Source organism: Strigops habroptila, chromosome Z (assembly GCF_004027225.2).
Source record: "Strigops habroptila isolate Jane chromosome Z, bStrHab1.2.pri, whole genome shotgun sequence".
Taxonomy (NCBI): domain Eukaryota; kingdom Metazoa; phylum Chordata; class Aves; order Psittaciformes; family Psittacidae; genus Strigops; species Strigops habroptila.
The window spans coordinates 60,506,771-60,520,447 of record NC_044302.2 but is presented as its reverse complement, the minus strand read 5'-3'; the positions used below and the strand labels follow the sequence as shown (position 1 = coordinate 60,520,447).

The 13,677-nt window shown below is 42.0% G+C and overlaps 1 protein-coding gene across 2 annotated transcripts; it reads left to right on the top strand.

Annotated features, from left to right (window-relative positions):
* The first annotated feature begins 2,530 nt into the window (after window positions 1-2,530).
* Window positions 2,531-11,108, top strand: IDNK (IDNK gluconokinase). Of its 2 annotated transcripts, XM_030471034.2 has the most exons (5): window positions 2,531-2,964; window positions 3,106-3,136; window positions 3,494-3,580; window positions 5,111-5,154; window positions 7,359-11,108. In XM_030471034.2, exons 1-5 carry the CDS (start codon window positions 2,804-2,806, stop codon window positions 7,702-7,704), a joined length of 669 nt encoding a protein of 222 aa, XP_030326894.1. In that variant the 5' UTR covers window positions 2,531-2,803; the 3' UTR covers window positions 7,705-11,108. The 2 variants fall into 2 exon arrangements, with proteins under 2 accessions (XP_030326894.1, XP_030326895.1); XM_030471035.1 differs by lacking the exon at window positions 3,494-3,580 and having other exon boundaries at window positions 2,799-2,964.
* The last annotated feature ends 2,569 nt before the right edge of the window (window positions 11,109-13,677 follow it).

Sequence of the window (13,677 nt, the reverse complement as noted above, 5' to 3'; positions counted from 1 at the left end):
TTTGGGTTTCTTCATTTGGATCTCCCAAGAATTCTCACCCAAGTGAAACATTCCCCCTGCCTCACAATTAATCAGCCAAGAAACCGAAAAGATGCAGGCAAATTCAATTACTTCAGCACAATCACACTGCTATTACAGTGTAATTTGTATTCAGACAGAGGGCGCCTTAAAGATGTCATTGTGGTCTGTTAGTAATTTGAGGACTGGGCTGTTTTGAACATTGAAAGTTCTGGTCTTTGTTAAGAAACTCTTCATAGGTATGTGAAATACAGGCAGTTCCAATCTCAGTTAAATGGTCAGAGACAGATAACAGTAAGAAAAATGCAAGACATCCATCATTCCTAACATTATTTGAAGTGCCCTACAAAGGAAATAAAATTTCATGCAGACTGGGAGACTTAATGTACTTTCTGAAAATTTCTTCCAAGGCTAATTCACATAAGGTCACATTACCCCATTTAGCTTCAGAAACTGGGATTGACTCAATCTTCATTTTGGAGACGGTCTTCTATTTGAGAAACTAGTGATATAATATACTTAACTGATACACATTTTAAAAGTTTATGCCTTCAAGAGAGGAGCTAACTTAAAATACAAGTAAATAAGAAACAAGTTTAATTCATTTCATTAAGAATCACCACCACTATCAGATCTTTTACCTAAATAAATTTTTGGCGTTGGGTTTTTGTTTGGTTTGTTGGGTTTTTTCTCTACAGTGTAATGAACTTATTTACTTTGCAATCACCAAATAGCCTTTCATTACCTGAAAAAACAAAGAGGAAATTCGATGTATATAATGACAACAGGGAGATATTTTCCTGTAAAATCAAATTTTCAAATTTCAATACCTGCTCTTTGCTACGGCAGTGCCCATTAAACTGGTGGGATTTTTTTAATTGAAGAAAAAAGAAAAACCCCACTCTTCTATCTAGCCCTATGCTAGCAGAGAAACCAGAAGGTGAATTGTAGAAGGAAAGATTTATAACTAACTGAATGGATCAGTATTGTTAATAACATGTTCATTTCAGACCTGTTTTTTTATTTCAAACCACAATTTTTCATGCAGAAGCATGAAGCCATGGATAAGTAAGCAAGGTACATAATTTCAAAATCCATATGACAGTGTATTTGAGAACATATTATAAAAACACCGTTCTTTTTTAAATCCAAGGGGTTTTTTTTAAATGTGGAAAAAATCTATCATATTATGCCAAATAATCACGACTGTACAAGAAACATTACATCAATGTATTTTGAATTAGCACTACTGTGGATCCTGGAACAAGTAAGTACCTGTAACCTAAAGAACATACTTACTATGCGCTATTCCACGTTGCTAACTGCGGCCTCTAAGGCACGAGCAGCTAACTTCCTCAGCTACAGTGAAAGGTGCAATACGACATAATCATCCTTGATGTCCAATCAGCGCTGGCATTTTTTCACAGATACTCTTCCCTTCCCAACATTCTAGTGTCAGGCCACCTATCTGAAGGACCCGCTAAGCCCTTCTCTCTGGTGGGATATGAAATGTCTGAGTTCAATTGACTGTTACCTCTTTTTCCACCTGCAAATTGCGTGTAAGTAGGATATATAGGCCTTGGAGTGGAATTTCCAGACATTCTGTTGTTTAGCTGAAGTGCCAGTTAATACCAATCTGCCAAAGTCTGTATGTCCCTGCCATGCCCACCATGCATGGGCAAAGCGACTTTGCCACTCATGTGCGGCATATGTGGCCTGTGCAAGAGAAGCAAACACAGCGTCTACAGGATGTAACTCACTGTGCATGCACGGGCCGTCAGTCAGGAATGTGAGCTTCAGGTCTGGGACATCCCACGCTCAGCAGGTGTGCCTAACTCCCTGCCTCTCTCTCGAGTGTTTTTCCCTCCTACAGACCTACTACGACACTTGCAAAAAGGAAAACCAAAAAAACCCCCACATTACTCCATTTGCGCATTCTTGTCATCCATATTCTTTATTTAGACTGCAACCTTTCCCATGAAGAAACTGTCACTCGAGTCTTTTGAATGCACAGGGACTTCTGTTATTCACAGCTACTACCGTGCTGCAGTCCTGTTTACAGCAGCAGCTGTAGGTAGCAATTTCTCCACCTGGGATACGATGTGGTCCTCAAAGATGATATTTAAGAGAGGAGGCTGAAAACAATCAAAACACACAACGGGAAAGCCGCGAATTTTCTTGTTTATATTTCCAAACGAAGGACTGTGAAGAGCAGAAGCCTTTTCTGCGCCCGAGAGGAAGGCAGGGCACACACCGCGCTCCCCTGAGGCCACCGGGTGGAGCAGCTCCCCAAGGGCACTCTAAAACCCGCTCCCCTGCGCGGGGACCACCGCGTCCCATCCTTACACAGCAGGGAAGGTGCTGGGTCAGGTACACCTGCGTGCTGACAGTGGGATACTAGGCGTCTAATAGCAGTTCCACAATTCAGCAATATGACCTGATTAATCCTTAAAAATACTGAAACGGAAAACCGCGGCACGGCTAACGGATTAATCACATTTTAAAGGCAGAGGGTAAAACAGTCTCCAAGGCACTGTTTAACACGCAAGGCAGAGGTTGCTATTTCTGTTAGAGGGTGTGTGTTGCCGAGGCTGCAAACTGAGCACGGCGCTGGGGAGCACTGGGAAAGAAGCGCCAGGTTGGGCAGAAAAGCTGCAGGCAGAGCGGGCAGGGGGAGCGCGGAAGGCCGGGGAACCTCAGCACAAGGAGCGACAGCGGGATACAAGTCCGCGGGCACAGGCGTGCAGCCGGCTCGCGGAGACGGGTAGCAGAACCTGCCAGAGCCATGCGGAGCAGCGCCGCCGCGGCAGGAGGCGGTGCCCCGGAACGGGCCTCCCCGCAGCTGCCGCCTTCCGCGGGAGCGGAGCGGGGCGGCCCAATGAGGGGCGGGGCGGCCGGGCTCGCCATGGTGCTGGTGGTGGTGATGGGCGTGAGCGGCGCGGGGAAGTAGGTACCCGGCGGGCGGCGGGGCGGGGCGGTGCCGGGGCTTCGGCCTGGTCTTGCCGGAGGGTGCTGGAGCCCGTGCGTGCCGAGGTTTCGGCCCCTGGCCCGAGGGGCCGCTGACCGAGTCTTTGTGCTTCCCTGCAGGACCACGGTTGGGTCGCGGCTGGCAGCGAAGGTACGGCCGCGCCACGCCGCCGGTGTGCGCCTTTGTCGGCGTCGCTTGGAGGGAACACACACACACGCACATGCACGCCTATCCCTATCCCCCTCACGGCTCAGTTCGGCCCGGCTCGGCTCGGCTGGGCGGTGGGACGCGGCCGAAGGCTGGGCTGACCGGGCCGGCAGGTGGCGGTGCTGCGGGGCTGAGGTTGTCACTTTTGCTGATCACCATGACATAAATGGTGATTCACGCTATGGTGTAACAGGCCTGTAACTTCTTAGGCGTCGTCTTAGTAAATCCTGGGGTCCTTGTTAGCTCACCTGGCTTGCCTGAATGACCCCTATTTCTGTTTGTTTATTTACTTATTCTTAGCTGGGGTGGAAATTCTATGATGCAGACGATTATCATTCTCCAGAGAATAAAAAGAAGATGGCAGAAGGGATACCACTAAATGATGAGGTACCATGTACAAACCCTGAAAGAACAGTCATCAGCACGTTTACCTTTGCAACCTCAGGCCTCATGTTAAAGTAGGTTGGGCTTGTGTAGGCTAAGTGGACTGTAAGCACAGGCTGAGTTCATAGGTCTGCAGCTGGTAAGAGAGGGAGGCTTCTTGAGTTACAAAGGATTCTGCATCAAAAGGTAGCTTATCGAGGTGTGCTTGGTAGCTCACAAGAAGTTTGCTTCTGATTTTGGATTTGTCAGAAATCTCTCCCTCTATATCAATATGCGGAATTGCACCTTCAGGTTACATACTGCTTTCTTGAGTTAAATAAATGAAGACAGACAAATGTCTCTACTGAAGTACATGTCATCAATTTCAGTTACTGCAGTGATTACTCAACAGACTTCTGTTTTGTATTGTGCTACTTGACATGTGCTTCCTTCCCTTCAGCCTGTTGTTTATCCTAAAGACGTGAAAAATGGTCAGGTTTAGTTTTGCAATACTTAGAAATTGAGAGACTGAGTTAAATCAGAAAAGTTATGACACCTCTTGAACTTTTCTTGGGAAATCTCAGGAAACATAAAGCTGAGTTAGGAAGTTCTTCAGAGCACTCTCTATAGGATGAAAAACCACTCTTGATTCTTGTTAAAAAATCTTTCCCTAGTGGTTGGAAGTACGTATAAGCCAGTATCTTGTCTAAACCAGCATTACACAGTTGAATGACTAACCCATGGGTGTATGGTGCCCAGCAAGAAAGAAGCATCTCTTCCAAAACACCAGAGATGCAAAATTGTGAGGGCCGCCTTGAATGCTAGTGGAGAGTTATTCTGTAATGACAAAACAAAAAATTGTTGCATTCATTTGTCCATGTTACCGCTTGTGCTCACCCAGCAGTAACAGCATTGAAAGATGAAATGGGAGCAGTTGTTTAGTGCTCAGTAGGTATCACAAAAGTTTGTAGGAGCTTAAAATTCAAGCAAGATTATAATGAGAAGCTGATCAATCACTCACATTGTGTTTGCATAACTTCTGAGCAAAAGTGTTGCGAAATTGTGGCTATGATTACATTTATTTGTCATTTGCTGCTGACATAAAAACGATAAGTTGTTGCAGGTAGGTAAATTTAGATCTCTCTGTTCCTGAAAACCTGAACTTTGATCCAAAGCATTATAAGGAAAAAGAACAATTTAGGCTGTACATTTCAGTTGTATAATAGAAGCAAGAGAAAAGTTGACTGTCCTTCAAAGGCTTACAAGCTGCATGCTATACATAAATACATATTACTTCCGTCAGATACTTGTAGGCATCTGTAATATAAAAAGTACTGTTCCACTAAAAACATCTTATTGGTAATATGCCTAGCACTTCTCATTGGCCTTTAGACAGTGGCAGCAAATCTACATTAGGAAGAAAAGAGAAACAAAATTTAACTTGCCATAAGTTTTAGGCTAATGTTTGTCTCTAGTCAGATGCTCTAGGTATGAGAAGCAATTGTTGCAAATCAATTTCATAAATAACTTTGAACTAATTTGTTTTCTTTCTAGGACAGGATTCCGTGGCTTTGGGCATTGCATGATATACTAAGGAGGTAAGAGAACATCTAGCTTTAAGGGCTTTGGGCTACAGACAAAAAAAGTACCAAAAGTATTTTTCCCGATTGCGTTCCAAAGCAGAAATGTATGTAGTACTGTAAACACATTCTGCAGGTAGTAAAGCCATTCTATTTTCAGTAATCTAAGATGTTTTAGTAGTTGCTGAGGGTGAGATAATCCCTGAATAATAGTGTTGGAAAAATTGTTGCCAATGATAGTGTTTTTTCCACTGTCTGTGAAAAATAATTTCAAGGATCCAGTTCAGTAATAAGCCTGACATTAGATACTTACAAAGGACTTAATCTCAGAATACACCAGCAATGCCAGTAGGGTAAAATTTTGTAAACTATTCTTAGTTTGAGTAAGATACAGTGTCAGATTTGCTTGACACCATCTGTCATAGCATCCTCATAGAGAAGCTGATGGAAGTAAGAACTGGATGAGTAGGCAGTGAGGTGGATTGAAGACTGACTGAACAGTCAAGCCCAGAGGGTGGTGATCAGTGGCACAAAGTCGAGCTGGGGGCCAGTCGCTAGCAGTGTATCCCAGGGGTCATTACGGGGTCCAATCCTGTTTAACATCTTCATTAATAATTGGGATGATGGGGCAGAGCATTCCCTCAGCAAGTTTGCAGATGACATCAAACTGGGAGGAGTGGCTGATCCAGAGGGACCTTTGACAGGCTGTACATCTGGGCTGGCAGGAGCCTCATGCAGTTGAAGAAGTGCAAAGTCGTGCCCCTGCACACCAGTACCGACACTGGAGGGCACCCAGCTGGAAAGCCAATTTGCAGAAAAGGACCTGGGGGCACCATGGTGGCCATCCAAGTTGAACATGAGCCAGCAGTGTGCTCTTTTGGCAAGGCAGGCCAGTGTTGTCCTCGGCTGCATTATGCAAAGTATTGCCAGCAGGTCACCAGAGGTGAAACTTCCCCTCTCCTCAGCAGTGGTGAGGCCACACCTGGAGTGCTGTATCTGGTTCTGGGGTCCCCATTACAATAGAGATACAGGCATACTGGAGAGCATCCAACAAAGGGCCATGTAGATGATGAACTGACTGGAGCATGTGCTGAATGAGGAAAGGCTGGGTGGCCAGAGGCTGCTCAGCTTGGCTTTCCACAGTGGCTTGTGCACATCAGGTGAGCGTACTGCATTGGAGCATGGGTTAATTCAATGAGAAATTGTCTGGATTGTTATGCTGGATCCATTGCTTTATGTTACCTGCTAGCCCAAGGCCACTGCCCGGCTTCAGAAACTTTGCAAGATCAAGTATACTTTAAAAGAACGTAATGCCAGTGTTTAATTACAGGTGCTTCTAAGTAGCTGAGGCTGGCATTGGCTTACCTAGGTGGTAATAGTAGGTATTACAAATTCTTATTTCCTTGTGAACCAAAATATGATGAACATAACATGATTTTTAAATAGGTTTATACCAGGTTTTAATTTGATTACAGAATGTATTTTGTTAGACAGGCATTTCAGTCACTTTTCACTCTTAGAGACAACTAATTCTGGATTTGCTTTTCAGTGGAACAGACACACCCATGGTTTAATACTTGCTTTATTTTAAGAAACCTTGCCAGTAAAAAAATGCATATGCAAGGCATTAATTTACCTACATCCAATCCCTTCTTTAACTTGAAGTGGGCATATATGCAGGGCTGTCAATGAGTATGGTTACAGGAAACATAAAATACAACATTACAGTTAAATCTGAGAACAGGTTAAATCTGAAAACAGATATTGGAAGTTCATATGCGTGTGTGTTTAAGAACAGAGCTCTTGCTGTTTAGCAGCCATTTACCCTTCAGACATGTTATAGTGGTAATTTTATAGAAAATGGATTGGAGCATGTAGTGATACTCTGTTGCTGCTGGTTCTCAGCAATTAAGGAAATTATCATGACATGTCCTTCTGCTACAATTTTATTTAATTTAGGAAAGAACAGTGGCTAATAAAGAAGGTGTCACTGAGATTTTACCGGGGGCTGGCTACCCTGACCTAACTTTCAAATCACATCTTCACCTACATTGGAAATTTGGTTTCAGTATCCTGACAAAAGTTACATTAAAAAAATGCTACTACTCCCAAGGCTGTCCTCTGCGAGGATGCAGGGCATGTCTCCCTTGTTCAGCAGAACTAATGAGCCATTTTGTTGTACCACATGTGGATGTATTTATTTTTTTTTTTCTTTTTGATAGAGAACACTCCTCTAGACAAGATGCAGTTCTGGCCTGTTCTGCACTGAAGAAGATGTATAGGCATGTATTGGTTAGTGGAGCATCTGCAATTGAAAGCAACCACCCAGAGCAACCAAAAGAAAACCCAGCACTGCAGATCCTCTTTGTTCATTTGGACGGGCCTGCAGACGTCATTGCTGGCCGCCTGGAGAAAAGGAGAGGACATTTTATGCCACCTGAACTTCTCAAGTCTCAGTTTGATACTTTGGAGCCTCCTTGCACACCAGAAAACTTTATCACTGTCAGCCTAGAAAAATCTCTCCCTGAAATGGTGCTGGAGATTGAGCATGCCATTTTTTCAGGGTGAGGCTTTTCTGAAGTAGTTTTCTAAATTACATGTACAGAAATTCCGTTAAGGGTATGAAACAGAATTTTAATTATTAAATTGATTATTAAATCAAAACAACTAATTTTTCCTGATACTTGAGTGGATTGCAGCATTAAGAATTGATTTACTACTGTTTATCACAGCTCCAAAAAAGACATGTAAGATGAAATTTTAAAAAACTCAACTGTAAACCCTTCACTGTGTGAAGTTAAAACTCCCATTTGAGGAAGAGCCTACTTTCAAAAGTCCTGCCAAGGGTCACACACAATAATTTATTTTCATTTTAATTTTTACTCTGTCAAACAGGGAGATGGGCACATCTGCTAGTAAGTGAGGAAATAATTCACAGTTTTGTTAGAAATAACGTATTAATTTTTCTACAAGTCTAAGAGGCAGGAACATGCATGATGAAGTTCCGTGCCTGACACTACCTTTGTCTCACTGCCAGATTTTTGACAAACAGTAGCTTCTGTGTTTGTGTCCTTGCTAACCTCACCTGGGCACCAGTGACTTCATGAGAGCTTTTGAGAACTCTTACTGTATGCATTGAACACCAAGCTGAAAAAACATGTGGAAAAGGCAAAAGGTGGTGGTGAGGCGATACACAAAATATAATTGTATGGGAAGCTTTAGAAATAAAAGAGTAAGGGGCATCATACTGGGTCTGAACTTGCATGTTTCATGTACAAAGCATACCCATTGATGAAGCGCAGTGAAGAGAGTCAGCCAGTGATCTAAGATACTGAATACAAGACTGATAGACATTTCCTTCTTTTAGAACAGCTAACTTAGTCCAGCACAGTTGGACCTTCTCCTTCACTTCCCTTTTCTGGTATGCTTTAATTTTCCACCTCAGCCCATGTTCAGTCCAATGTATACTTACGGACAGATGTTCATACAACTGCTTTAAAGCTAAGATTAAACTGTTTCTAATAGACACTGTTCTCACCTTTTTTGCGATCAGAAAATTCCAAATATCCAGTCAGATACATAACTCACAAAATATAGGATTAAAATCCTTTTTTATTGCCAATGTATTTTTAACAAGTTTTTTATGACGTGTTACACAGCAGGCGTCTTTTTAGCTTAACTTAATGAAAGCTGCAGAGGATTTCTGTAAGAAAGATTCGAGCCACATCTGGAGTCACCCTTATGTGCTGCTGCAGATGGATTGTTTTTAGTGTGTCATACAATTTATTCGTTATTTCTAGGATGATGGATGAACTCCTTTGAAAGCAAAGCTCATGTTTCAGAGCATCTTTGGTGTAATTTTTACCTGAATAACTGGTTGAAAAATGCCTTGGTTCTCATTATGTATGAGTAGTAAGGCCTTTGTGGTTTACTAGACAAACTACAGTCCCTACATCAGTGCAATAAACAGGAATTATCTGATTGAAAACGGGCATTCTTAGATATAGATTTGGGGGACACAGACATTAACACACACATGCACGCACGCACGCACATACAAGTGGTCTTTTCCTGGTTGGTTGTGACCTGGAGAGGGAATACCAGGCAGTCACCAGTTTCAGTCCCCTGCCATACATAGAGTAGCGTATTAGACAAAACACTTGTTCTCAATTCCGAGCCTGTTCATTCTGAGAGCCAAGATGCAAACTAAAGACTCAGAGGCAAAGCTAAGTGCAAGAGACAGGCATGTCTGGCTGATTCTTAACACCCTCCAATTTCGGAGGCTAAGTACGTCTTCTGACCAAGTGACTCGTCCGAGCTGTGACAGTGTGATAGCTGTGAAAATCAAAGTAATGGCACCCTCTTGTGGTACCTCTGCTTTTAGTGAAGTCTTCTTATTTTCCCAATACACAATTTTACAAACAAGGAGCTTTTCTAATTTGACCATTATTAAATACAGATTTTTCAGACACCTTTTTCAGACACAGTAAAACTAGATCAGGACACTGTACAGTGATAGGAAAGCAGCTTTATCCTGTCACAGACAGATACTGCCAAGCCTTCAAATAAGTTTATTTTTTCTTTAAAAAGGGACGCATTTTCAAGTGTGAGTTCCAGGAAGGCTAGACTGTGATTTTCAGATCTGCTGGGCAGCATTTATAGCACACTTACAAAGTGGCTGGCACCAACAGAAGGTTGTACTCAACACGTGAAAAACATTCTCTCTTAGGAAAGTCTATGTAAGCACCTTGGATTTTGGAAGTCTTTTCTAAACAAAATAATATGTTCTTTCTTACAGCAATTCATGGTGCTTCAAATTAAGTTGGGATATTGGTCACTCTTTGCTCCCATGACAGGAATACTTCTTTCCCTTAACCTTTTAATATATTTGCTTTTTGCTTTTACTTAAAGCAAAACGAAGTATTTCCACAGTTCAAATGATGCTGAAAGGACAACAAAGCAACCATTTAAATTAACATGCCATTAATCTTGCAAATGATAGGTGTAGTTTTCACTACTGCAGTGTAGTACTTTAGTTTGTTATGTCCTAATTAGGTGGTGCTTGAAGGCTGTAATTCCCACCTACATCCTTCCTTTGAAAGAAGACATCTTTGTACCTTCACTATTCTAGCCTCCACATTAACTAGAAATTATCAAAACCTAAAGCGAGTCATATTCTGCAGACCTAGTGTTCATGAGAACCTCCTGTTTCCAGCAATGGGCAGCTGGCAGCACATAGATGAACACAGTAAGATGTTAAACATCCACCAGTTCTTCTCAGTTTGCTGATCTGAAGATAATGCCAAGCATCTGCATTTCTCTGTCAGAGTCTTAGAAGAAAAGCAAGTTTGCCTCCACCTTGCTCCATCTCAGAGGGGGACAGATAGAGCCAAAAAAATCACAGAACTGCCCCTCTCAATAAACAAGTAAAAACCAATAAGCCATTACTTTCACTGGAAAGTGGAGGTGAAATCTCAGGAACACAACTTCCTACAGATGCTTTCCCTCTAAACTCTTCCTGGATTTTATTTAGAAAAAGCAGCTTGCAAGGCTCCTGGGAAACTTTTCATTAGCTGCACCTGATGTCCTATTTATTTTCACCAACACAGAACCAGGCTCGTGTAATTAGCTGGACAGACTGTTTCAATTTACTATTTCTTAAACATTTGCCGCAGTGCCACATATCTGAACTTTACATGCCAAATCCACAGGGGCTTGCAGGAGTTACTGGCTTTTTCCCGTTACAGGGAAAGCCTGCTTGGCTTCTACTGGCCTGTTCACATGCAGCTGCAGGAATGCACGAATTGCTTAAAAAAGAATGTGAAATTGCATTTCACAGAGCTGTCTGTGGACCCCAGCTCTACAGTTTGAGACAGTTTCAGGTACTGCATAGAGGGTTGTTTGTCAACTAAACCAGTTAAGTAGCCTGTTACCTGCTATTCTGAACAACAATAAAGCATTACTTCTGTTTACTTAATATTGTAATTTGTGATGCACAGGATATTAAGATGTCAGTTATCCAAATGTTAACCACATAAAACCACTCTGATTTTAATGAGGGTGTCCTGGGTTGAGCTGTAAGAGTTATTTTTCTCCTTCTTAGCAGCTGGTGCAGTGCTGTGTTTTTGACTTTAGTCTGAGAACAGTGCTGATAACACCGATGTTTAGTTGTTGCTAAGTAATCTTAACTCCAATCAAGGACTTTTAGTCTTATGCTCTGCCAGTGAGGAGGGACATGGGAAGCTGGAAGCAGAGACAGGACACCTGACCCAAACTAGCCAAAGGGGTATTCCATACCACAGCACGTCATGCCCAGTATATAAACTGGGGGGAGTCACCCAGGAGGCCCAGACCACTGCTGGGGTCGGGCTGGGTATCAGTCGGCGGGTGGTGAGCAATTGTATCCTCTCCCCTTGTTATTTCACTAATCATTATTATCATTGGTGGTAGCAGTAGTGGTTTTGTATTATACCTTAGTTACTGGACTGCGCTTATCTCAACCCGTGGGAGTTACATTCTTTTGATTCTCCTCCCCATCCCTCCGGGAGCTGGAGGAGGAAGAAGGTGGGGAGTGAGCGAGCAGCTGCGTGGTTCTGCGTTACCGGCTGGGCTTAAACCATGGCAGAGGGTGTTCACATGTACGGTGAAAGGAAAAGATCACAGGCACAATCAATCCCTGTACATCACTTTCATTTGCCTGCCCAGACACAACACTACATTTCTTTAACTTTTTTTGTTTGTTTTAAATGAACTTAACACTGTAGTAGGGATGTTGTATTCAGGTTAGTTGCTGTTCAGGTTAGTTGGGCAGGTCATTTATATTTAGCACAGGATATTGGGATGCAAGGTTTCTGTCCATATTTTGAAATACATTTAGCAAAGGCAGCAAAAACTAAGGAAGAAACATCTGGAGTTAGAAATTGCTTTTTCTGTCTCTGCTGCAAGCAAAAGTTACCTGTGGAGGGCACATGCACTATACCCTTCTCAAGAGTTTGTGCTAAGCACAGTGTGTAACATGCTGTGCAAATACTGTATCTGTTACAGCGTAAGCATTTTACAAAGCTATAATGAGGAAATAAAAATGAAATATTAAATCCCAATAGCAGTATCCATTCATACATTAAATATAGGAAGGGTAAAGTCTTCTTGAACTGCACAGGTTATCTCTACAGGCCAAGGAACAGACCCAGCTGCCTTGCCAAAACTCTGCTCCAAACTGGTGGCTATTTTATTACGCAGGCAGCAACGCAAGAGAATTAGACAGACCACATCCTTCACAAAACCAGCCATCCTGCTGTCACATTCCCAAATGTAACAGTTTTTGATTTGAATTTTCACATCTTTTAAATGGCACCTCAGTCCACGCTACCATAACTTTTTTACTTTATGCACCAGTTACTTTCTCTAGCAGTAGTTTGATGATCAGGCAAGGCACTGTTGCAGACAAATCCTATCAATTTCATCCAATTTAGGGGAAGAGAAACAAGTAGTAAAATAAAGGAACAAGCTTCAGGCACACATGCCCTTCTTCTGGTCTAAAACACAAGCAACAGATTTCAAATACAAGTTACTGAAGCGCTCAGAGTTAACTGTAAGATGGCCTCTCAAAAGGGAGGTAGATAATACTTCTGAAGAGAGAATTTTAAAGAGAGACAGGAAAAGCCACAAGGGGGAGGCTTGTACACAGCATATTGTAATATGCTACTAAACCAAGTGTGATCTTTTATTGTTAAAGACATAATAAAAAGTCTACCCTACCTGTAGACCTGTGCTTTCTGACAGAACTAAAATTCCTCCTATGCAAAAAATACCACTACGTACAAGAAAGTTAGTAGCTGTTGTTGCTAATTGACAATAGTTACTGATAAATACCAATTGACTTCAAGAGGGAAACTTACTTTAAGGCTCATTGTACAATTCAGGTCAAACTTCACCTCTTGTTGACTTGCAAATTTGACTTCAAATATAGTGTCTCTTGGTCTGTAATGCACACCTAAAATACACAGCTGAACTGAGTGTTGTCTCAGGGGAGTGCTCATGCTAGATTGTTTCAGTGTCTTGGTAAAGCTTGGTAAAAATTACTGCCTTCCCCACCTCACCCTTTCCTCTGACAGCAGCCTTTTTGCATGTTATGGATTGTATTCTCAAAAGGACTTGCCTTCACAACGAGGAGGGGTTTTAACTTTTTTTTAAAGCAAGGCACACTGTAAAGTCAACTATACTATAAAACACTATAACATCAAGTCAAATTATTAAGATCTTCAATCATTGTGAAAATAACTATAAAAAGGTAGCGATTACAGAAACTACTTGCTATCTATCACTTCCCCATCACAGCCTCATACTCAGTGCTATGAAAACTACGCTCCCAATAGAAGTCACTGCAACAGTATGAACACTGGCCAGGTAATAGAAGTTAGTAAGAATTTTGTACCCAAAGTGTAGTTATTTTAGAAGAGTTTGATTATATTAAATTCATCTTACCAATAGATTCTATTTTAACTTATTTCCATTTATTTAACACTGTATTGTGAATCACTG

Bases quoted from the DNA above. Each gene is read 5' to 3' on its own strand.
- IDNK (XM_030471034.2), top strand. From the start codon at position 2,804: ATGCGGAGCAGCGCCGCCGCGGCAGGAGGCGGTGCCCCGGAACGGGCC. The intron at 2,965-3,105 runs GTAGGTACCCGG...GCTTCCCTGCAG, and splicing joins GGCGTGAGCGGCGCGGGGAA to GACCACGGTTGGGTCGCGGC. The intron at 3,581-5,110 runs GTACCATGTACA...TTTTCTTTCTAG, and splicing joins GGATACCACTAAATGATGAG to GACAGGATTCCGTGGCTTTG.